General features: G+C 38.7%; 1 protein-coding gene across 1 annotated transcript in view; it reads left to right on the top strand.

The window, feature by feature from the left end:
- MICU2 (mitochondrial calcium uptake 2) overlaps positions 1–25296 on the top strand; it is a 131967-nt gene that overhangs the window by 79641 nt on the left and 27030 nt on the right. Inside the window, exons 3-5 of the mRNA XM_054271808.1 lie at positions 16535–16566; positions 16671–16746; positions 21358–21405. Of these exons, the coding sequence (XP_054127783.1) occupies positions 16535–16566; positions 16671–16746; positions 21358–21405 (156 nt within the window). The remainder of the gene's footprint in view (positions 1–16534; positions 16567–16670; positions 16747–21357; positions 21406–25296) is intronic.

The following is a 25296-nucleotide window of genomic DNA, read 5'->3' as shown; positions in this document are numbered from 1 at the left end:
TCAAATCAGTCATCCAGTGTTGTCCAGTCCCTCAGAGAGCTCAGGTCCTCACACCATCATCCATATCCATACTGCTGGCAAGCACCTGATCATTCTGCTGGCTGCATCTTTTTTTAAATATCTTTCCTCTCAGACCTGGAAAAGCCTGAAAGTGAAAGGATTTTACAGACGCAGCTAACGAAAAATACTACATTTTCTAACAAATCCTGCCTTGCTTCTTACCAGACAATAAGTAGTTCAGCATTGCTGATAGGTACAAATCCATCCTACCTGGCAATTCTTGGTTTTTCTAGCTGTTTTTTTCAGCTGATTAGTATACATAAAATGCCAGTGTCCAGCAACTTTGTTTACCAAGAGCTGCAATCATACTTAACTTAATAAAAATTCTGAAATGGGCTCCTTGCATGGAATTTAAATAGAAGACATGGCCAAGACAGCTACCTTTTGATGTTTTTCAGTTTATTCCAGTTGTCTTTCAGGACTGATGTTTGAAGTCTTCAGAATGATGCAGCTCGTTTTCCCAGGCGCCAGCCTTCTTTTCAAGTCTTGAATGCATGTCCTTTGTGCCAATACTTCTGGAACTACTGAGACAGTGAAATTTTACTGCTGCATTGGTGTTGGCAAGCTCATAGTCAGTCACGTATCCCACTAGGGAATAGTGCCAGTTGCAGTACACAGAGGACTTTTCTCCTTTTCTGCTCCTCTCCAAATGTTGGGGTTTTTTTTCCATTTTTGTTTCTTCTGGGGAAGAGGTGTACTTGTGTTTGTGTGTCACTCACACCCTGAAAATAGCATTTATTTCTTTTCTGTGGATTTGTTGGTGACTTAGAATGTGAGAGCTTCCTTCTGCTTCACTATCAGTTTCTTGGGAAAAACTATAAAATCTAATGCTCAAAAGTTTCATCTACTTCTCTGGCTTTCCTTAAATTGGCTAAGGAGAAACATTTTTTGCCAGCTGTATGGTGGTAAAGGCAGTCTGTACTGCTGAAAAAGTGAGAGGGTCTTTTAAACCAGTATGGTCATTTTAAAAGTACACTGGGCAACATAAATTACTCTACACTTTCACTAGAAGAAAACTGTCCATTGTTTGCTTTTTATTTGTACCAACTGTGAGAATTATAAAAAGCCCATTTAAAATTTGATTCATTTGTTGTTTCAATCTCTCTCCTTTGCTGCTAAAATAAATGTTCATTTCAAGAGGACAGTTGCTATTCTTTGTGTCCACTATTTCTGTAAAGAGGAGAAAGGATATCTGCTTAGTCAAACCATTGTAAGAGCAACCATCTTTATTGCCGCTGCTAACCTAAGTTAACATCTAATATCTCATAATGTATTTTTATGGATTTGCATCCTCTATTAGTGAAATACTTCATGACTTAGTACTTGTCTTTAACATTTCATAGCTAAGTGTTTCAAAATAGGAAGATATTTATTTATCATATATGAGTTTTTTTATCATATATGTTCTGTAAGTCAGATCCTATTTCAGCAGTTTAAAATAAAACAAACTTAAAATATAGACCTCATACATTTTTTTTCATCCTCAATTTAACATCATTTTTAACCACTGCTTATATTTGGAAAACAGTGACACAATATCTCTATTGCTTAAAAACTCTGCTGATATCCCTACTCTAAAAGTAGTCACTGTCTGTATAAACCCTCTTGCTCTTATGCTCACATTTCCCATTTCCTAAAATAGTGAATTTTCTTCTTTTGAACCTGAGCTCTGTGATACATTATGGATAATTAAGCTACCATTCAGCCCTGGTCTTGTTAGATTAGCAAACCTGAGTTTATTTTTATCTTCTTTGTCTCTGTGAGACCATCCATTCCACAGCTTCTTGTAGCATCTTTATTCCATGCTTTTCTGAGTCTGATTTATCTGTGTAAAGCCAGCATCGCTCCCTGGCTCACAGCGCAATCTGCTATCAATCACTGTGGTCTGAGGATGAAAGTCAGGAACTTCTTAAATTAAGGCTGTTGCTGAAATTTCTGAATGTCAGACTGCAGCTTTAGTTGAGGAGAAAAATGGTTCAAAGCAATGCTCACTTTAGCAAAATGCTGAAATGCATGCAGCCTGTGCTGTACTCACAGTCACTACGTGCAGAACAGCTTCCAGCACCAAAGGTGCTCTGGTCCTCATTTGTACCTCCATGTGTCTGCCAAGCTGAGGATACTGGGATAGAGCAAATTATTTTCTGCATCCTTAGGTGAGGAAATTTTTGGCATAATCATTGCATAGTGATTAAAACAGAAAAAGAGAGGTCTGGCAAAGAACAGCCTCTTAGGAGGTCATGTACAGTCAAGGGCTTGATGCCCCCAGGTAAGGTAGACTTCTGCTCAGGGAAAGGAAAAAATTGTTCTTTTTTTCAGTCCAAAATTGCTCTTGGAGAAGAAATTAGTATTGTCAGAGGAAAGAGACAACACAAAGATAATTGGAAGTGGTGGAAACAGAAGCCCAGTATACTGAAAGCTGCTGAAAGTTAAATGAGACAGTAGTGGGAATTTTGATGTAAAGTGTACTCTGCATTTGGATTTGCCTTCTTAATTATATGTACTGAATAAATATTTCTGTTCTATTTCTGTCTTGACGTATTACAATGTTTCCTCTGGTGCTTAATATGGTCAGAGTTCTTCAGAAAATCTGACTGTAAAATAAAAACTAGAGAAAAGCCAAATGTGTTTCAGAGGTTTGCTTCATCAGATTATTTGAATTCAGGGAGAGAAACATTTTTTTTTTCCCTGAGGAAATAAGACAGTTCTAGAAAATAACAACTTGTTTTTTGAAAGAAACTCGTGATCTTCTTTGTCTAGATTTTTTTTTTCTTTCTGAAAGATTTTTTCTTTATTGTGTGAGGAGTTTGAAGTCAAAGGGTCAAGTGGTGGATAATCTTTTCTTCTCTAAATTCAGTCTGCAAAGTTCATTCTTTAGTGTAGAGGAGGTACTCTAGTTGATGCACAAGACTTTTTGTTTCTACTGCTATAGAAGGCTGATGAACATCATGTCAATCATTTTAAACATACTATTAGCAGTATTATTTTTTTTCTGAGTTGCACATTTACCAAACTGTTTTGACCAGTGTAATAAGGTATTATTAACACCTGTTTTTAAGCTCTTCTATGATTTCTCTTTAACTTTAGCTCTTTCCAGTCTCAGGGGAGTTCTCAGACTTTTCATGATCCTGCTCCTCTTTCCATTACCACGATGTCTACTGGATAAAGGCAATAAAATTAGTTTTATGTAACAGTCTTCACTCTGCTGTTCTGAGAAACTTAAAAAACCTAACAGAATCTCTTCACTGAGCTTTTTGCATGGCAAAAATAGGTTAAACCTTCCATAGCTTAAAAACCAGAAGCATTCTGTTATCATTTACATACCCTTGGAGCCCCGCTGTAGGAAAGCTTTCCAAACATCTGTTAATTGCTATGTGGCAGATGTTAATGGTGTATAAACAAGTCAGACTCAGCAGGGGCTGTTACTGGTTTGCTTGGAGATTTTCTGTGTGCTAATAACAGAATGAGCTAATCTTAGAAGTGGAAAGAAACTCCAGGCTAATTTAAAGATAAAGGTGAGAATGATGTGGACCATCAACTGAAGGAGAGCAAGTCAGCCACTGAAAGGAACTCCAATTAAACGAGAGAAGAAAGAAGGAGAGAAAAAGTAGAGATTGCAATAATGCTTGAACCTGGTGAGCTGTGGAAATAGTGAAGTAGGTCTGTGCAGGATCAGTAAATGCTCAAAGCAGTAGACAGTGTCTTCTGTATGAAAATTCCTGAACATGGTTATTAGAATGTCCTTACCTTTCCACAATGGCAGTTGGAAAAAGTAATGTCATCACTGGGATGTCATCTGCACTACAATGGCCTTCCTAAAATTTTCATGTAAGGTTGCACTTCAGAGCCTTATAAAGGAAAAGGTTCCTTCTGGAAATTCTGCAATGACAGTATTATCTTAATTCAGCTCTGAATAGCAATTCCCTTTACCATTATCATCCTTGTCATTCCCAGGAGTCTAAAACATCTGAAGTGCTACAATACTGCACCTATGCCAAAAGTCTCTTCCCTTAAAATAGCAGTTTTGTTATTTTCTTTCTTTTTTCCCTTCTCCTTCCTTAAGCAGGTTCACTAACATTAATGGGGATTAGTTGCAATTATTCAGCTTCTGTTGAAAAAGAAAGGGATGCATTAGGTTCTGCTAGAGTAGGCATCCAATAATTCAGTTCATCCTTTTAATAAAACTAATTGCAAAATGGATGTGTTTCTTTGGTGAGTGTTTATGAGCCCTTATCTTTCAATGGATGATGTCAGCAGAATTTGGGAAGGTGGAGGACAAACAGATAATATCATCAATTGCAAAAAGACAAGGTTTTTGGTGTAAAACTGTTGACTAGTAGCAAGTGGAACCCAAAGCAACCTTGTGTGGTTTCTTTTGCTTATATTTGTCATATCTTTTAGAAATTCCTCTTACTGACATTTAACACAGATGGTAATTAATTTACTAAAGCCTTTCCAAATTTTCAGTTAAGAGAATTATTTCATCCCCTTTTTGTCCTCTAATACAAATGTATTTGTTGTTTCTTCAAGAAAAGTCTGCTGCAAAGGTGAATAGGAGGTGTAACTAGCACAGTCACCCCATACAGTAATTGCACACCATCCAGTGGGTGTTCACTTAATCCTTTCATTCCTAAATAGAATCTGTATTGGTTATAATTTACAAAGTAATTGTTCTCTGAACTCAAAAGCAATGCCCTCGGACAGCTAGTCACTGTAAATTGTATTTTCATGAATGGGGCTTTTGTTCTGGAAGAGAAGCATAATAAGGGTTTGAATTTTAGGTGTTTATTGTGCTCTGGACAGTAAGACTAAATGTCCTGGCCCTTAAGCTTAAACACACATTTCACATTAATGAAATTACCAATATAGAATTGTTTCCTTTCAGTAAAATGCCCCAATTCACTGTTAAATCCAGTGCTTACTACTCTCATGCCTCAACTAATAAGGCAAAAATACTGTATTGTAGGTTGTCAGTGAGAATGGAAGCCAGGCTACAGCCTTCACTGCATGAGAATGTTGTTGCCCTTAGTATAAGCAAGGGGGAAAAACCCAAAATCTGCCTATGAAACCTACCAACTCTTGCATGTTTTTGATGTTAGTGTGTGTTACAAAAGCACATAAATGGATATTTTCTTTTTGGAAGGATTGGTTAGGTGACTGTATTAAATTAGAGAGATGTCTTTTGTTCATAACCCTTCTAGAAACAAATGTCTGCAGACATATACTAGACCAAATTGAACATGGTCTTGGGCAACAGATCCTGACTGACCTTGCTTTGAGCTTTTTCCTCTTGTCATTGTGAGAAGATAAGGACATTGTAGTTACTGCAATAACCTCCAGAGCTCCCTTCCAACTTCAGCTATTCTGTGAGTGAGGGAATTTCCCTTAAACATGGGGGAACCCCACTTCATGGGTTTTCCCACAAGCTTCTCAGAAACTCCTGAGACCATCTTTCACAGTCACCAGAAAGGTGCTGCCTAGATAAATTTCCTAGAGTGTTACCAGTGGGAAGGAAATAAGAACAATAAGATGTTCAAAAGGATGTGTTTGCTCTGTGGGGGATATAAGGCAGCCCTGAAGACCTCAATATCTAAAGATTTGATGGAAGGACAAGGCACTAGGAGAATGAATTATGATTACCACCATCATTAGAATAGTGCAGCAATAGAATCAGACATCCTGCTGTTGAGAGTTCCAGATTTTGCAACAGCAGTATAGAAAAACATCAGCCACCTCTTTCTCTGTTTTTTTTTCTTCTAAAGGTCTGACTAGGGACTGCTATAATATGATGAATGACAGTTTCCCAAACTGATATTTCTAGGAAAATTTCATTATACTTTTCTAATCAGCTGTCACCCCTTTGAGTATTTTTTGCAATATTTCTAAGACCTTTTACTGCATGTTGCTGTTGTAGAAATAAATCTTTTTAAAAAAATACAAAACATAACAAAAGAGGAAGTATTAATGATGGTGTAAATAATTTTGATATGTGATAGGGTGAAACAGGAAAACCAGTAAAAAAAAGTAAGCTTCTACATAAACTGGACCTAAGTACTATTTATATTTACAGTACTCTTGAGAACCCATGCAATTTATGTGAAATGTCAATGCTCCTGGTTGCTTACCCACTGCAGTAATTTGAAGTGCCTAGATGCACTGATATGTCAGCTATTTACTGCTTGGACACAAGCACAATAAATGTCCTTTATCTGAAGAGAATTACAGTAGCCAGCACATTTTTCATGCTGATGCCATTAATAAATAAAACTTTTTCACTTAATATTTCTAGTTTTACTTTTAAAATTTAAAATTACTTCATTAGTAAATAATTAGATTTTTTTTTCTTTCTGTTCCACTAGGAGTAAGCAATATCTACAATATCCTAAAGTTTCTATTTGGAAGAATAAGTTTAAGAAGCTAACTATTTCACAAACAAAGGAGATGAATTCATTTCACCAGTGGCTGAGGGAAAGGCTATGGGTGTTGTCTACTTAGACTTTGGAAAAGCCTCTGACACTGTTTCCCTCAGCATTCTCCTGGAGAAGCTGGCTGCTTACGGCTTGAGTGGGTGCACTATTCACTGGGTAAAAAACTGTCTGGATGGCCAAGCCCAGAGAGTGGTGCTGAATGGAGTTACATGCAGCTGGGGACTGGGCACAACGTGGTGTTCCCCAGGGATCAGTATTTGGGCCAGCCCTGTTTAATATCTTTATGGATAATCTGGCTGAGGGGATCAAGTGCACTCTCAGTCAGTTTGCTGATGACACCAAGTTGGGTGGGAATATTGATTTGCTGGAGGGCAGGAAGGCTCTGCAGAGGGATCTGGACAGGCTGGTCCATAGGGCCAGGGCCAATTGTATGATGTTCAGCAAGGCCAAGTGCCAGGTTCTGCACTGGGGTCACAACAACCCCAGGCAGTGCTGCAGGCTGGGGAAAGCTGTCTGGGAAGCTGCCTGGTGGAAAAGGATCTGGGGATGATGGTCAGCAGCAGCTGAACATGATCCAGAGTGTGCCCAGGTGGCCCAGAAGGCCGATGGCATCCTGGCCTGGATCAGCCAGGTGTGGCCAGCAGGAGCAGGGCAGGGACCGTCCCCCTGTACCCAGCACTGCTGAGGCCACAGCTCCAATCCTGTGCTCAGTTCTGGGCCCCTCAGTGCCAGAGAGACATTGAGGGGCTGGAGCGTGTCCAGGGAAGGGCAACGGGGCTGGGGAAGGGTCTGGAGCACAAGTGCTGTGAGGGGCAGCTGAGGGAGCTGGGGGTGTTCAGCCTGGAGAGAAGGAGGCTCAGGGGGCCCTCATCACTCTCTGCAGCTGCCTGACAGGAGGGTGCAGCCAGGTGGGGGTCGGCCTGTTCTCCCAGGTAAAAAGTGACAGGATGAGAGGAAAAGGCCTCAGATTGCACCAAGGAAGGTTTAGGCTGGGTTCTAGGGAAAAATTCTTCAGCCAGTGGGTGGTCAGACATTGTAACAGGCTGCCCAGAAAAGCAGTAAAATCACCATCCCTGAAAGCGACCGGAAGACTTGTGGATGTGGCACTTGGGGACACAGTTTACTGGCAGACCTGGCAGTGCTGCATTAACAGCCAGACTCAATGATCCTAGAGGTCTTTACCAACCTTAGTGATTCCATTGTATTTTGAAGCCAAATCATGGAATCATAGAATTATTAACGTTAAAAGGATTTTTAAAATCGTCAAATCCAATGACTAACCTAACTCTATGTAGTCCACCACTAAACCATGTCCCTAAGAACACATTCACATGTCTTTTAAGTACCTCCAGGTATGGTGCCTCCACAACTTCCCTGGCCAGCCTCTTCCAATGCTTGACAACCCTTTCAGTAAAAAAATGTTTCCAGTCTAAACCTCCCCTTGTGCAACTTGAGGCCATTTTCCAAACTAATTTTAGTATTTATACCATCTTTCAGATGTGTGAACATGTATTTTTGTGCACCTAAACTGAGATAATGCCTGAGCCAAAGTCCATTGGGAGCAATAGGACAAAGTGGTTGACCCATGTGGTTATTTCTGGCATTGTTATCTGTAATTCTTTTATGTTGGAGTATTCAGTACATATCAAAGACTAATAAACCCTACAGTTACTTCATATAATTTGACATAGTTTGAAATGACTTGCTGTTTGTGCTTAGAGGATAAATTGCATCAGAGCAAAAAAGTGGAAAAGATGGTCCTCTCTGACATGCCCTCTTTTTTCTTATTCCAGGGTTAGTAAGGTAGCTTTATCCTAATGGTACATTCTCACACAATGGATGAATTCTCCACGTGGCACCTCAGTTATGTTTTCCAGCGAGAGAACCCAATTTGTAATAAGGAATCTTTAATATTCTTGTGCTTAGTCTTTAACTGGTTATGGAGGGGGGGGTTTGCACTTCGTAAGATGCATGTGAAAAGTAACAGTTTGTCATGACAGGGAAGATCTTCAGAATACATATGGTAAAGGAAGTGGCTGAATGAAACAAAAGGAGTAGTTGCTAGTGTGGTAATGGGGCCTTTATATTGAGCACATAAGCTTAAATCAAGTTTTGCATAGTGAGATAAGAATCAGTTTCTGGCTTTGTTAGGATGTTGACCTTTTATTCCTTCATTTTCATTTTGGGATGATTTGCCCACATTTTCATTCTGAATCCAAATTTCTGCTTATAATTAAGATGCAATTTGATCAAGTTGTGTATGCAGTCAGATTTTTAACTGTGTCCTTTCACTGCTGGTGTCCTTACCTCTCTTTATTTGTTCTTCTATCATAATCTTCTCTAGCCATAAAGTAGATTGCAGAACCCTTAGGCCAGGGATCATGACTTCCAATGCTCCCTAGGAGAGAAACAGAACTACACCTCTAGTGCTAGGAGGCTGTCATAATAGTTTATCTTCATCTGACGTTAGTATCCTAATCTAGAATGTGCTCTGACACTGTAGTATTTAAAATCTAGGTGTTGTTAACAATAGGAGATGATGACTTAAGGAGAGTGATGATTCACAAATTAAACCTTCTTTATTTCAGAGTTGGATCAAAGTTTCTTAATTGAATCTTCTGGAAGGCATAGTCTAGCTTATGCTGTTCGCTTTGCTAGATAACACTGATTACAGTCTTAAACATTGTAACAGGAATTTTTGGGGATTGTGGTTCTGCTTGCCTGCTCTTTGTGGGAAGGACTATGGTTTTGTTCAGAGTCTGGAAATGCCATCAATCCCAAAAGTCTGAACTGCATAGTGTTCTCTGTAAGTTGCAGAAATTGTTCTCTACCCTTCTGGTCTCAGAAATATATATTATGGGTACAGCTCCTTCCAGGTAATCTTAGTTGTCCTTTATAAGACTTTATTGCTGCAATTGTGCAGCCATTCCATCTCTTAAACTGTAGTAAACTTTGTCCTTGCATCTGATTAAGTTTTTATTAAAACAGAATACATGCCCTTAGCACTGCTAACATCAGGCTGCTAGATAGGAGGTTGGAAAAAACAGATTACAGATGTAACAAATACAGAAAGCAGTCACAGTGTGAGTTATCTGGTTGCATGTAGAAGCACTCACTTGGCCAACTCACATATATAAAAGCTGAATGTCCGGTCAGAGGAAGTAATTGTAGCATTTCTTTATTAAAAGGAAACTGGTAAGTGCAAGACCTGCATTGGACACCTGTCTCAACCTGGAATAAATAGTCCTTTCTCTGTTTCTCTCCCTTGACTGTAAAGGCAGCCTAAGGTCATTAGTCAGGAGAAGTTTGCAGAAAGAGATAATATCTTTTATTAGACCAGTTGCTCTAAGTTGGAAAAATTAGACAAGCTTTTGGGCATATGAGCTCTTCCTCACATCTGAAATAGGAGCAGCAGATTTCAGAGTTAATTATAAATCTTTTTCTGGGTATGTCCTCACACCATCATAGTTACAGCAAAGCACCACAGAGATCACTAACTCAGATTTAGGCACCTAATTTTTAGACACCTAAATGAAGCCAGAGGAACCAAGCATGAGGTGCTTATTTGGGAGTTTGAGAACTTGCATTTCACATGACACTTTTTTTTTTCCAGATGCTCCCCCCAGTGCTGAGCTCTGCCTGCCCAGAGGACTGGCAGCCTCTCCTGCTGGGGAAATGCTCAGCTGCAGTTGTGCTCTCTGCTTGGCTTCTTGCTGCTTGTGTGTTTCACATGCAGTCTTAGCTTGCTTCACGTGCTCCCTCTGCAGAGCTGCCCTTACAGGCCTGTGAGACTGCTCCAGTTGTTTGGGAGAGGTGACTTTCTGTATCCTGTATGTCCTTGCAGTACAAGTCTTGTGGTAAGCTTGGAAGTTTGAACACATTCTCATCTTTTCCTTGTCTGCAGCTCGGATACGTTCTTAGAAAGAGAGTGGATCTGGGAGCTTGTCATTTTACCTGGATAAAATCTAAGGAGAACACGTTCCCCTGCTCTCCCTGCCATTCCCACAGACTCCTGCTACAGTTCCAGTGAGGACTGAGCTGTTTGCAAGCACTGTGGTAGGCACCACAGCATCTGCTTTTACCCTGGTGCCTTTGGTTATTTTGGAACTCCTGGTGACTTGGTGCCATGGTCTCTTTAAGAGGTTTTGAAAACTTGCTTATCTTAATTCTTTTGTCTGTTTCAGTTTCCTAAAAGACTGTGTCATCCTTTGATGTTTCCTCCGTGCATCAGCATCCCACCCTTTTTACCCCGGGCTGCCTGACTCACTGAGAAACCTCCTGGTATTGACTTGCTCTGATGCAAGTGCTCTTCTGAAATGGAGATTTGCCAGTGCTGGCCCCATCCCAGCGCTTGGTATTTCTTGTTTCCTCAGAGGAACAGTTGCTTTAAGTAGAGAAGGACAGATGCAAAGCTTGTTTTGTAAAGCATAGCAGAAGCTTCTATTATTGCAAATTGCCTTTTCCAGTGGGCATACTTGAATTCAATTCAGGTGGTTCAATTTACTAATTCATGTGATTTAAATTACTTTTATCAATTATCTTTCAATGGAGCAATGCAGTAGTTCAGTAAAAGCTTTCTAGCTGAAGTAGATTCTTAATTCATTTAAATTGCATGCTCATTTATTATTCAGATATTGGTTTGCCAGGAGCTAGTATAGCAATCTGACCACTTGGTTTGTCATGCTCTCAAAAAGCCTAATTTTTTTTGCTCTCTTTCATTTATCTTCAATATCACCAGTATTTCAAAAGGAGGCCATAAAGAAATAATTACTAGCTTGAATTTTTCTCCTTTATTGGTTTCATTAGCAGTAAGTACTTTATAAATGTACAGAAGAGCTTTAAAGAATGAGAACAAAAATAAGGTAGGTTAAAAAGGCACACTTTGTTAATATAACATACTTGTCCAGTATCATTAAAATTATCTAAGAGAGCTGAGAATGAAATACAAGCTATTGAATGTCAAAGATCTTCTATTTCAGGCTAATTTAAACAGAAATTTTAACATCATTTCCCCAAGGAAATCAACATATACAACTCTTATCTAACCCAGCTCTCTGGTGCAGGATTCTCAGAGTTCAGCTTGCGTGAAAGCTGGCAGCCAGTTAAAAGGAAAAAATGCAAATCCTCATTCCCATGGCAGGCAAGGCTGCAGGGTGGGCTCTGCTGTAAAGGCCACAGCATGAGCTGCATACAGTGGGTGTGGTTTTTAAAATGCCCTGATCCTCAAATTAGGACTGTGCTGAAAACCCATCACATTTAAAAGGTTTGTTTCACTTATCATTTTGGAGAATGAGAGTTTGTTTCAATTGTGAATATACTTAATGCTATTCTCATCCTAATTTTTCATAAAAAAACAAATGGTTTTATAGCTCCTCAGTATGACCTTGAACCTGCAAGGTCAATATTCAGCAAAGATAGTAATGAATGCCATCCAAAATTAAAAAGCTGGAAGGTCAATTTTTCTTTTATTTTTGTAATTTTGTCTGTTTGAAATAGAGCTAAAAAGAGATTCGGGTCAAACCTTCTTAGTGACTTTACTGATGAAGAGGACAGGAGTTTGTTCTTCTAGGAAAGGATACCTATTTTATACTGTTCACATTTGAATTTCAGGCTGTGGAGAAAGATTGATTCAAAATTTAAATTAAATTTCCATATTACAATAATAAGGCAATGTTGCAGACATATAAAATCATGTTTTCTTGCAAGTAGTAGTAACTACTTTTACTTTGTCCTTTGATTATTGTTGTTAGAGTTGTTGATATTTGTGATTTTGCTCATTCTTTGAATCTAAACATCTTTTGTCAGATCTAAGCCGGTCCTTAACTCTACAGGTGTAAAACGGTGTTACTGTGTGTGTGCAAGTCCAGCCTTGTTCAGTTCAGCCCTTTCCCAACAGTAATCCTGACACTGATGTCGGGTCCGTTCTACATCTTAGTGAAAAAAACCCACAAATGATGAAAACACTTCTGTTGTAAGAAATGTAAGTGACAAAATACCCAGGTTTGCCGAGGGCAAATGAAGACTGATGGAGCTGCTCTTGGCAGTGTTTTCTTAATTACAGTTGTCAAGTAACTTTCTTGGCTAACAGCACAGAATTGGTGTGTTTATAAGCAGACTCAGTATTCATACAACTGAAAAAGTTAAAATGCCTTTTTGTCCATGAAAAGAGCCTCTGTACCTCATTGTTTAATGGATATGCTGTAGGTGGTGAAAATTAGATGATTGCATCTGTAAAATATGTAGAGACCCTTGAAAATACTCACTGTCCTTTAAACCAGCATTCCAGCATAGTTGTGGCAGGTCTGTAGGGAAAAAAAAGTTCTCATTTAATCAAGTTCAAAACAATAAAAATTCCAAGTTTCTTTTCTTTCATATCAAAGTAAGACTCTAACTGCTACAAACAAGTTTTGTACTATGTCATTAATTTTCCAATTAGTAAGAATCTATCAAAGTAAAATAATAAAACTAAAGAAAATTAAATCATGCAGATCTTTTACTTTTTAGATTAAATATTCCCTAATAATTGCATCTATTGCCTGTAGTCCTCAGAGAGAAACTAAGATCCTGATGTATTTGTAGTCATGTGTGAGGAATCACAGCACCAATATTTAATTCATAGGAAGAAAGAGGCACTTATTTTCTTCAGTGTACAAGCTGGGTAAGAAAATTGTTCAAGCCTTTGTAGTGCATCTTCTGCAGAGCAAAGTTAACATTCTCCTAATTATTTTAGACAAGGTCTTAAAAAACCTGATTCGTCAGAGGGCTGTACATTTTATATTAATAGAGCTTTCCTTTTTGGTATTTAAAGGGTTCTCACTGCTAAGAAGTAAATAAATTGAGAAAATAAGCACCAAGAGCTAAATTAGCATTCAAGATGTATGTGTCCTGGTGAAAACAGAGATTTGAGTCTTCACACATTATTTTATACGGTGACAGTACCAATGAAATATAACTGGATGTAATTCTTAGAAAACATTAAAATAATTATTGGAGGAAACTCATTCTACAGTTTAATTTATTATATTATTGTAAGATTGTATTCTAATATCTTACACAAATCCCAGTATGAAAGATAACACTACTGTCCCTAGTGTCAGGGTGTTTTTTCCAAAAGATTCCCACCCTCCAGTACATATGCTTGCTGACATCTGCCCACGTGAGAAGAGCACCATTAAAGGAGTCCATATTTATTACTTTACTGTGTTTACTGCTTTGAAAAGTAGAAATCTCTTTGTTTCTCTCTCAATCTGTCCCTTTCCCTCCTGCCTTTTTTCCTGTCTTACTGTAGCAGCTGCCTCTCATCCAGTTGCTGCAAGGACCAATTCTGACCCAGCTGGTGCTGCCTCTCACCACATCCTGGGGTGTTTGGGACTCTTCTCTCCCTCTTCTGCCACTCAGCAAAGACTTCTTTTGCTCTAGCAGTCCTTTCCCCCATGTGAGGGTAGCATGAGCATCTCTGTATCATTGCTGTTACTGTCTTTTCGCCTCTGAAAGAGGTCAGTCAACATGTCAGCATCTTAAATGTCCTCTGGAGGGTGCCTGTGGCTGGATGCGGGAGGGCAGATGTTGAATGCTGCCACAGCCATTTCTGTGAGCTCTAGGCAGTTGTAGTTGTAAGTGCTGCCTGGTGAAGAGTCTGTACATCTACAACAGACTTCCCTTCCCTTTTGTAATTTTTATCAAGATCTGATAATTCTCAGTGAGGATATGTTGTTCCCCAAAACCGTGTAGATGAGGAGTTTCAGCGTTGTTGTGCTGAATGCAGCACAAAGAGAAACACAAAAACACTCAAGCAAGTGTACAGCCTCACAAACTTGGCTGGCTGTTGTCTCAGCTGTAGCTCCCAGTGCTTTCTCCTTACCTTGCGTCACTTATCCATGCCTTTGCTTTTCCAGCTCACAAAGTTCAGCTTGTCTCTCTTCATCATCCTCCTGGATGCTGGCAAAAGGCTGCTCTCCAGTACACTGCTGTGGTAGCAGGTGCTGATCCAGATGCCATGTTCTTGGGATCACCAGGAGAATCAAAGGAATGGGGCTGCTGTTAACCAGATAAGGGTATATGGCTGGCTTGAGTGCAGACATCAAGTACAAGGAGCATGTAGAGTGAAAAACATTGCAGGGTGGTTTTCCCTTTCTTTCAAATACTCTTTTTTTGCAGACCTACTGCCTGATTCATTCCTTCCATAAGGCTGGTCTCTAGGTGGGTCTGACACGGCCAAAAAAACAGTTTCAGTTCAGTTTCACATTGAAATGTGCTGTACAGAAGCAGTGACATTTCAAAGCTGAGATCTAAATCACTTAATTTGCTTAACAGCCATTCATGAAAATGCTTTGCAGCAGTGTTAGATGTAACTGTGGTGTTGTATCACGCTGCTCAAGACTCAGCCTTACTGGATGTAGCTATTGTTGCTGCTTTTCCCAGTATGTTATTAGTCTGACTTCTTTTGTCTCAAATGAAGCAAAGTAGAGGATTTCATGCATTGTTTTACTTAAAAGGTAAGCTCTACCTATGAAGCTTTATAGATGTGTGTGTCTATGGGTGTAAATGTATGTATAGGCATTGCACAAAAATGTATTCATCCACAGTAACAGGTGGTACTGGCAGCACCTGTTGCTGGGGTCACTCAACACTCCAGTATTAAAACCCTAATTTTAGTTGCTTATAACTTTTGTCAAACTTAAACATTTGTGTTGAAATGTTATGTGCCAGGTGTCTGCCTTAGGCTGATTTGGGGGAGGGGATGTGAGGAGAGGAATTTATCGGCAAAACTGTTACTGCTAATTGAGGGAGCAGAGGCCAGGGTACTGGTTTGCCTGTGCTGAAAAATGAGCTATTGCTGGTTGAGATGTTCCAAGCCAAAAGTTGCCAGTGGAGACCCCTTGCAGCTGGGCGTACCATTTGCTAGCGCTGTGGAAATTCACTATTTTACTGACAAAGCACCTTCATCTGGCCAAATTATGGGCCTGTGAAAATGCTTGGTCGATGTTTGTTGACAGCTGCCCACCAGGCTGCCTCCATCATGCCCATTTCCAGATAGTGGTGCTGCACTGGTGACCCTTTGGATGCAAAATGCCTGTGAAGCAGCAAAGTAGCCTTGGAGACAGTGTGGAGCAAAGCAGGCTGCTGCACACAGGGGCACCAGTCCACAGAGCACATCCAAGTGGCTCAGTTTGTGCTTACTCAGTGTGAATAGATAGGAGGGAATGGCTGGCGGGAATCCAGAGGAAAAGGTGATGAAGGAAGAGCCTGATGGGGTGAGAGAGGTAAGAGTGAAGGACAACAGGGTTTGGAGAATTGTATGAGAAATGCTGATGAGATAGACTGAGAAGGGACGTGCACAGCTCCTGCTGGTCCCTGACCATAGAGTTTCTGTGATCCCTGTCTAACCAGCTGGAATGTTCCACTCTTGATACTGCAGCTATATACATACCTACAGATACATTGCAGCTCCTCAAACGTGTGATTTGCACAGGAGCATAACCTATACTGCCTGTGGCTCCCCTGTTTGAGTGTGTACACTTGAACCTGCTAAGAAACACTTAGCAGTTTGCATGATTTTTGTCTGATGCTCTTTCAGAAAGCAGAATTGTTCCATTTACTTCTGCTCAATAGAAGCATCAACATTTTAAATTTTTTTTAGTTTTTCTTAGCTTTCACATACTCAGCCTTCACTTAGAGGACTCTAGTGTGCATGGAAATCCCTCTGTAAATACTACAGCTGTGTCTTGCTGTGTAGTCTTGCTTTGGAATCTGTGTGACATTTGTGGCTCACAGTATGCGAAGTCATACTAGTAAGTTGGTCATCAATATGAAAGTGGGCTGTGCTTTAATCTAGGCCGAGATAACATTTGAACAGACTGCTCATATTATTTTTAAATCTTGTCCTTTCATGATCATTATGGGAATTAGAAACAAACTGTCTGTTGCGAAATATTCTGTTTCATATTACTTAGTATTTTCCCATAAAAATCTGAAGAAATGCCACAGAACCTGATCAAAGTTCAAAGTCAGTTTGTTATTGAATGATGATGATTTTTTTTTTATTATAGGCAAAGCCTCAGCCAAGAAACTGACAAAAAAGGTAAGCAAAATGTTCCTTTCCTTCTTCAAAAGAACTTTCTGTTACTGAAGTGATTAACTCTCTTTCAAAACTGGCTTTATATTTTCTTGTTTGTGTCTTTAAAGGAGGTAGATGCTGCACTGCTGTATGTTGCCAAAGCTAAACCAGGACCAACCTTTTTTAGAGAGCTTGGTGATAAAGGTAATGAGCACGTTTGATAATGAAAAATAAATCTTGCTTTTTATCTCATTATATGGTATGTGTTGAATGTATTTTTAAAGAGGTTTTCATGGATTTTATTTCATTCTCATCTAGCCAGTAGCTGCCTCCTTGGCAAATCTCTCAGTTATACAAGACAGAGTAAAGAGGCTGGGAGTTGAAAGCCTTCTTAGGTGCAGGAGGAGACATGAAAGAAACTGAAAAGCCTACTTGGAAGAGGAAAGGGTTAAAGGGATGACTTGAACACAAAATGGACTTTTAAGACTTTTTGTTAGTAACCTGACTGTTCCTCTATATAACTTAAATGCATGGAAACTACGAATAAAACTTGTACCTACTTACATTAAGTTGGTATCCCTGATTTCAAGAGCAGTTGAGCTTATTTCTCCCTCTTTGGGAGCTCTGTGACCCTTCACAGTGTTGATGTGCTTTGTTTTCTTTTCACCCAGCATTTCCACTTCATACTGAACTACATAAAGAGAAAACTAAGAGTGGGGATATTGTTAGTGTAACAACAGGGGATTAAAGAACACCAAATAAACATCTCATTAACATAAATTAATTGAAGAGAGAAAACAAACAAGAGGATCAAGAAAACCAAATAGATGAGCAATTAACCATTTCACAGTAACAAAAGACCAAAATTCCCAAACTAATGAGAAAGACCGACAGCGCCTATTCACAAAATTTCTGTATCATACAGTTCAGCCTGAATCTCTTATCCTGTGGATGTTTCTGGAAAATAAAGCTGCTGTTGCACTGCTGCAGTTCCTTGGCCAGCATGAGCCATGCTCTCTCCATGCACAGCAGATCCTCAGACAGGGCTGGAAGCTCGTGCCAAGAGAGCAGCCCTCAGTCTCAGCCTGCAGCATTTCACCTACCCTTCAGTCTCACAGCCTCTTTTGCCTGCATTTCATTTCTTACATCCTTGTGCAGACCTCCAAAGGTCTCTAGCTGGGTGCCTTGCTTGTCAGTCTGCCCCTGAAAGCATACTGCAAAAGCCCTGAAACATCTCTGAACAAATTACAATTTTTTCCTATCCCAGGAGAGGCTGGATTTTGTAAAGTCATTCCCTGCCTTTTCCAATCATCACATGCTTTCCTAGGATTTAGCTTAAAGTATTCTCAGTCTTGAATTTTTGGATATTCTCTCTCTTTACCTGCTTTTTAGGGCCTTTCTTTTTCTAGTTATGGACACTGCAAATCCCCAGAGCATGCTGCCTGGGAAAACCTGGAATCCACAAAGAGAAACTGAAAACAGCAAATCAATGCAGCCTCCTCCTATTGCACCTCTCCCAGCTCAGTGCTTGGCACAAAGTGGGCTCAGTGATACACTCAGAGTTGGTGTCTCCTGCATTCTGGCAAAGATCTGCCCTAGCTTAGCACTGTGTGTTTGAATCTCAGTCCTTCAAAGGCCAGGTAGGAGTTTGAGATGAGGCAAAAATATTCAGTGCAGTCATCCATAGGTCCCCACAACACTCAAGGGTTTTTACAATTTTTGGTCATGATGCCTGTTTAGTGACTTTGATGCTTTTGCTTTGAGATGCATTATTATCACAGTTTAAAAATAAAAATATTTATGCTTTTACAACTACCAGAATAATTAATCTACCCCTGTCCAACTGTTTAGCTTAGGTTATTTTAACTACCTTCAAATTGTTATTTAAATGTCAAGGAGACAGAAAACTGCCATCAGTCTGGTTTGTAAAATGTAGTGCTAGGGGATTCTGCCTTCTAGTGGGCAGTTTTAAAATCTGTGTCATATTTTGTAGGTATACTTATGATTTATTCAGCAATAAGAATATTGTACTGTCAGCATTTGTTAGTAAGTTTGAGGACAGATATTTCTAGGGAGGGTTAGGGAAGGTTCCTTTAGCTTTAGAAAATGACAGTATTTTGCCAATGCAAACTTCACATTCTTGGCTGCAAGTATGCTGAGTCATTCAACAGTGTGTAAAGCTTTTCTCTTTTAAATTTTGCTTGGATATGAATTTAATTTTCAGTGGGTTATTTTGAGTTTTTAAAATTTGCTGCTTTACGTCTTTTAATTTGAGTACCTTTGTAATGATTACTGTAGAATAAAAAAGAAAATTACCAAAATATTTCATTTACTTTATGAATGAGGTAAGTTGCCCACTCACTGCATGCAGGACAATAAAATTGAAGTAACTTTTTAATGGAAATTAGTCCACAAATTAAAAAAATCTTATGATAAATTATTTCAGTTCAATCAGTCTTCCAGAAAATATCAGGCAGACTATGAATTTTCCTTAGAGCATTAAGTCAGATTTTAAAGAATAACCCAGAATATTTCTACACCTTTTTATTATATTTACATTTTTACCAATTTCACTGTAGCAACTTTTCAGTTAGATTACAGTAAGATGATGAAAACTCCTGCCATTTCTTGCAAAGTTTTACTTTCCAGCCCTCTTTAATTCAGATGCTTTTCCCCTGAGCCAATCAGCAGGGTGTCGTCTTCAAACTGATCTTTTCTTCACATCTTGCCATCTCTGTAAAAATTTTGCAGATTCTTTCTGCAAAATTTTATAAGGTATAATGATCCCTGTTTAGCTATAAAGCTAAAACTCTCCAGGGGCTCAGTATTTTGTATCTCAATTATTACAACTTTATTTTTTCTCAGACTTTTACAACCATAATCTGCCATGTTAATATCCTTTCAAAAGTTTTGATAAACACATTTTTTTCCCACAACTTCTTTGAGTGTCTCATCTCTTATTTTGCATCCCCACACTGGGCTCTCCTTGTTCTGTTTTACCTAGCATAAATCACTTGTCTTCAGCTTCCAGGTTTTCCTTAGACTCTCCCGTGCAGAGGAGCAGAGTCCCGCTTCTCCCTGCCCAGTAATGCCATCCTTTATTGCTTGGTGGTTACATTTTCAGTCAGGGGTCTTTGTGCTGACACCACTGCAGTCCTTGACCGGGAGGTGTTTTCTGTACAGACCTGAGAAGTTACCTCCTTGTCTTCCTTAAAATTCTTCCTTTAAACATTCTTTTGCTGTGTCCCACACAAAGCAAAATTAGGAATCTTGATCACTACTTATCACATTATTTGCTTGATTCTTTTCGCCACCTATTTGTTTCTACCCCTTTTTCCTTTTTTAATCTTGTCTTAGGCATATAAGCTAAAAAAATTGGGACAGGAGTGCTTTCTCTGTTTATTTGATTTCAAACCTGTAGAAAACCTAGATGCTTCATTTAAGAATACAACTCCCAAGTTTTACAGCAATTAAGATAGCAATTTGCATTCTTGCAATGACAGAAATGCTAAAACTTATAAGCAAGACTATGTCTTTGAGATCAAAGTATTTTTTATTTCCACTATGTATTGTATGATTGTAGTACTGTGCTGATTTACACCATTCATGTAGGATGATAGGGTAAATAGTCCTATTTTGATGGAGAGGAAAGCTGAGATACGGAACCAGAGTGTGTTGGCAACAGGATCAGAATTAGACCTCCCTTTAGCTAAGATTTGTTCTTATATTTTCAGACTCTTGCATTTAGCAATTTAATATTTCTGAGCTCTGGTACTTAGAAGTGTTAAGTCACTATCTGAGGTCAAATACAAATGCTGTTGCTTCTGCCTAGTAGTTTATCAGAAGCTAATTGTTTATCACTGAAACTTAAGTGGGTTCCTTATCTATCAATTAACTAAATATAAATTACAAAAATAGTTTATCTTTGCACAGATAGGCATGTTTGAACTTCATTATTTTAAGCAGCTTCAGCATTATACAATGTTTAGCTCACAAGTTAAAAGTAGCTCAGTTATTTTGAAAAGTGATTTATAAAAAAGCCCTTTACATTTTTTCCCCAAACATTATTGCAGGGCAGATGGTTCAGATTCTGTTATTTAGCCACCCTCATTCTGCACTCTCTATCTTTAGCTTGCACACTCTATTTTGACGCTATCACATCTTTGTGTTTGTTCAGGCTTTTCACTTAAGGCGGTATTTCAAAAGAAAACACTGGAATTTTCCTTCAAAAGAGGGGAAAATACTTTCACCTTGTAGAAAGGACATGTTCCTATTTAAAAAAAAAAATAAGAAGCCTCCTCTTGGCACAGGGCCCAGCAGTACTATCAGCACAATCTAGCAGTTTGGCAGCTTTGTGTGTTGCCATGTTCCCTTGAGAATTAGAGGGAAGCTATTCTCCGCCTTTTGCGAGCCTGCCAAAGGATGGAGGACTTTGATCCTTCAGGCTAATGTTAGAGTAGTTCTCCTCCCAGGTACTAAATGTGACAAAGCACATTTAATTTATTTGCCTTTTATATAAACATTGAATGTTTTCAGTGAGAATCCAAAGATTTAGTGTAGGCCTTTTGTTAATTCCAAATAAACCTTACTTTCTTGGTTAGACATGAACATTGATGAGTCTGGGGTTAGGGAATTTTACTTCAGAGTACTAAAAACAGAAGTGAAAATTTTATTAAGTAGTAACTTGGCTTACTTTAATACAGGTATTTAATAAAATGTCAAACTACATTTTTTATATTTTTAAGATTTAATCTCTCAAATTTTGCTGTAAGTTTTTGGGGTTTTCCACAAATAATTTTTAAACTTTTTTTCCAGGGTTGATTTCTTATGCAGAGTATCTGTTTTTGCTGACAATTCTTACAAGTAAGTATTATATATAAAAATATATATATATTAAAATATATAGGTACAAATACTCAGCTACTAACAGTTTACCAGGAACTTTTCTTCTGATATTTTTTAACTCCTAAATTTCTACATTATAGTAAAACAAAAAAAACCTGTTGTAAATAGGGTGACAGTGCATTAATATAAATGGACATCAGTGTCGTCACTGGCCCATAACAATACTTCAAAAATCGTGGCACTTCCTGCACTATGGGATCAGAAAAGTCTTTTGAAATCCTTTGAGAGGGGGGAGATTTTGATTTCAGAAGGACATAATAAGGGGAAGAAGAACTGGATGGGAAGATGAATAATTTTCCTTCTGTATAGTAGTTTTAATCATTTTGGACAATGAGGCATTTGCAATATAGCTCATGCAGGGGTGTGAAAAACTGCTGTAGTGTCTCAGAGGTCGTTGCCTGTTTTTATTGTGTTCAGATTTGCAATGGATGCAATACATAAACAGCAGAATTCTTCAGTGTCTTTTTGTCTGACTTTAAAGTCCCTTTATCCTCTGTTCCTTTTGGCTTTATTTCTTCCAAGTATTATATGTATTTCAGCCCCCCTCCTTTGCTTGCTTCCTTTATCTCTCAGGCACTTTTTTTTAAAACAACTTTTGTTTCTTACTTGCTTTATCTACAAGCAACAGGCATTTTTTGATTTTGTGCATGGAAGTGACCTGGGATTGTCTGGTACTTACTCTGTGCCATACTTGCCACCCCCTGTTTTGTTCTGCTGTGTAGGTGATGCTTAAAAATATCGAGATTTGAGATGTGCCAATGAGCATTACATGGCAAGACCCCGAGAGCAGTAGTGAAGTCCATATGCATGTCCATGGAACAGTCCACAGAATAGTCCACATGCAGTCTTGTTTGACTGACTTATACAAGTCTTAACTTTTTCAGCAAGGGACAAAGCCAGGCATAATAGATTTATTGTATCAGTGCATGGGGAAAGGAGAGAAGGAAGCAGTCACTTCTTTTCTGACCAACTGTAGAGGCATCTCTATCGTGTGACCCTCATCACTTCTATGGCTGCAAGGTCCATGGCTTGGCCTTAAATAAATTGACAAATTTTCCTTGCTCTGGAAATCCACCCTCTCATGGTGTAGTATGAACAAGTAATGTTGGTCTCCACAGGGTGGAGAGAGTATGTCCAGCCTGTCATTATTATGCACCTTTGCACAATTCAAGTGGCTCTTCTGCAGCTCATCTCGTTCCTCAGGAGAACTGCATTAATTCCTGTTGCACAGTATGAAAGGTGGATAATCTCTTTGGAAACCTTGACTAGTACACAGTATTAAATTATATATATATATATATAGATATGCATTAAGCTTTAACATACAAATGCACTGCTTCAGCAGTGATGACTGTCCCGTGCTACACACTGCTTGAGAATGAGTTATACCATGTGTTCAGGTGGCTTTTAAAATCAGAGACAGGAGTTCAGCCCAGGTAGGATACCGATTTTAAAATATTTATTGCAACTCATAAAATATGAATTTATATTAAAAAAGGACAACCACAACAGCCAAATTATTACTTCAGAAGAGTACCTTAAAGTTGCAGGAATAGGTGCCAAAGATTCTATTTCTTTAGAAATTTATGGCGGCTGAAAGTGAATTCATGCTCAGTTATTGGCTGAAACAATTAGAAAATTGAAGCAGTATCAGAGAAAGTTGTTCCACTTCTCCAGAAAATCAAATAACATTGTTTTTCACTGAATTTATATGGGAATGTATTAAACTGCAAAAACATAGGCACCTTTTAATGCAGGATGAAAATGCAGTGGTAATGTTGCTGCTTTGACTACACAGAGGGTTATCATACTGATCAGTTTGAAAGCAAATGTCAACAAGTGTTAGTGCTTCTATCTTTGCCTAACAAGTATCTCCTGCCAGTTAGCCCCGAGTTACACAACCTGTCTCTCTCACTAGTGAGTATTAATGTGAGATTTCTTAAAGCAGGCATCAATATTTAAATTACTTCCAAGTCACCAACTGAGCAATAGGGAAATGGAGAAAGAGTCATCAGACTCCTGGTTCCATGCTGCTGACAAGACCATGCTGCCTGTCATACAAAATCAGAGTCTGTAAAAACACTGAACTGGAAAATGTAATTCTGTGACAGACAAAGGCTTTATTTTTTCCCCCATGACCTTCTTTTCTCTTTTCTATGCGTTTTTTGTTTTCACTGCCTTTTTTCCTCCAGTGCTGTATTAAATTTCATTTCTAGCAGTAGTTAATGGAGCCCTGCCTGGTGAAGAAGCCCAGGAACTGAAGTTGTCACCTTTACTTAGAGCTTTGTTTCAATTACCCAGTCACACAAGTTGACAGCTTGGTCAATGCAGGAATATTAGGAGAGGAAGCACCTAGGTCTAACCTGGACTCACAGCCAGGATGAAGCACTTCTGTTCAGATTTTGGAATTTTGCCTGATTCTAATTAAATACAAATATATCTGTGGTAGTCTTTGAACTATGCTTATTTTACAAACACATACCTTTGGGGTTACATCATATCAGATAAGTATGTCATCTCTAAACAGTATAAGCAGCTTTAGGTCTATATTTTCACTAACAGCTCTCTTATCTGAAAATTGGAACACAGATGGTATGAATTGGTATTAAATACATCAATTACTTTTATTCTCTAAATATATTATTGGATAGCCTTTTCTTGCTTTTATACTAGTAACACAAATTTAGCATGTGGCATTTCCATGGAAAGGAAGCCAGTTTTGAGTATTAAATCAACCCAGTTGCTGGGGCAAGCACTGCTGTGCAGATTGCAGTGGTATTTATAAAATACCCCTGCATCACAAGATTGCTTCACACAGAGTATTAGTTGACTGCTGAAGATGTAGTTATTTCTAAAATATAAAAATAATACTTTCTTTAACCATCTTATCATGACGTGAAAGGAATGGGATATCTCTTTAACTTGTTCCCTTTGCAGAAAAAGTCTCTTTTAAAAAAGCAAGATTTAAAACTTTACAGAATGCAACTAGAAGAATATATTTCAAGAAGCCAAATTCTGAAGGCATTGGAGTTTTTTAGAGATACGACTTTGCTGCCCTCATGAGTCCAGCATTGTTCTTGGAAGCATCAGTATATTCCAGAGACAATAAGTCCATGCCTGACATGACTGGGTTGTGGCATTGATTCACCTCCTCCAGAGATTACTGGGATAAGGGGTTGCTACCACAGTGAACTGTAGCTAAAATTCAGCAGCATGCTGCTCCTGTGTGGGCTTGCCAATGCTGAAGGCCACATCCTGTAAGCAAATTAAGATCAGGAAATTGTGGAGAGGAGCTCGAAACACACCATGCTTTTATAGAGTCCTCAAGATTCAGAACTCATTACATTTTTGTGTTGAAAATAAACATGCACTCAGGGTTGGAAGTGCAGGGTAAAATTGTGTAGAATTCCTAAAAAAAATCATCTTGATGGGAGTCACACAAAACATGCTTTTGTCAAAAATGGCCAGAAGGAGTTTTCCACTCTTCTCACCTGAAAAGGAGCTCTTATAAAAAAGGCAAAGCTAGACTGCATAAGTGACATGGGATTTTAGAGACATTCTTTGGAAACATCTTAAGACCTGGCCAGTAAGAGATACAGTGTTTTTGTTGGGTTCAGATGGACTTTCATGGCTTGTACTTAGGCAGTGCTGGCATTTCTTAATTTGCCATTGCATTAATTATCCCTTGAAATGATGGTAAAAAAGTGTTTAAACAGTTTGCTTGTACTGGAAGAGGTGTGTATGGTTCACTGGAAATACCATGTGTGTACATAGCAATGGAGAACTGAACCGGAGTCAATGCTCATTTTACATTTGGTATTTGAGTTCTAGTGTAAGTGTGTGATATTT

Source organism: Melozone crissalis, unplaced genomic scaffold, assembly GCF_028551555.1.
Source record: "Melozone crissalis strain CALT ecotype California unplaced genomic scaffold, PUWL_Pcris_2 ptg000013l_1, whole genome shotgun sequence".
NCBI classification, from domain to species: Eukaryota; Metazoa; Chordata; class Aves; order Passeriformes; family Passerellidae; genus Melozone; species Melozone crissalis.
This window is presented reverse-complemented; position numbering and strand designations above follow the sequence as displayed.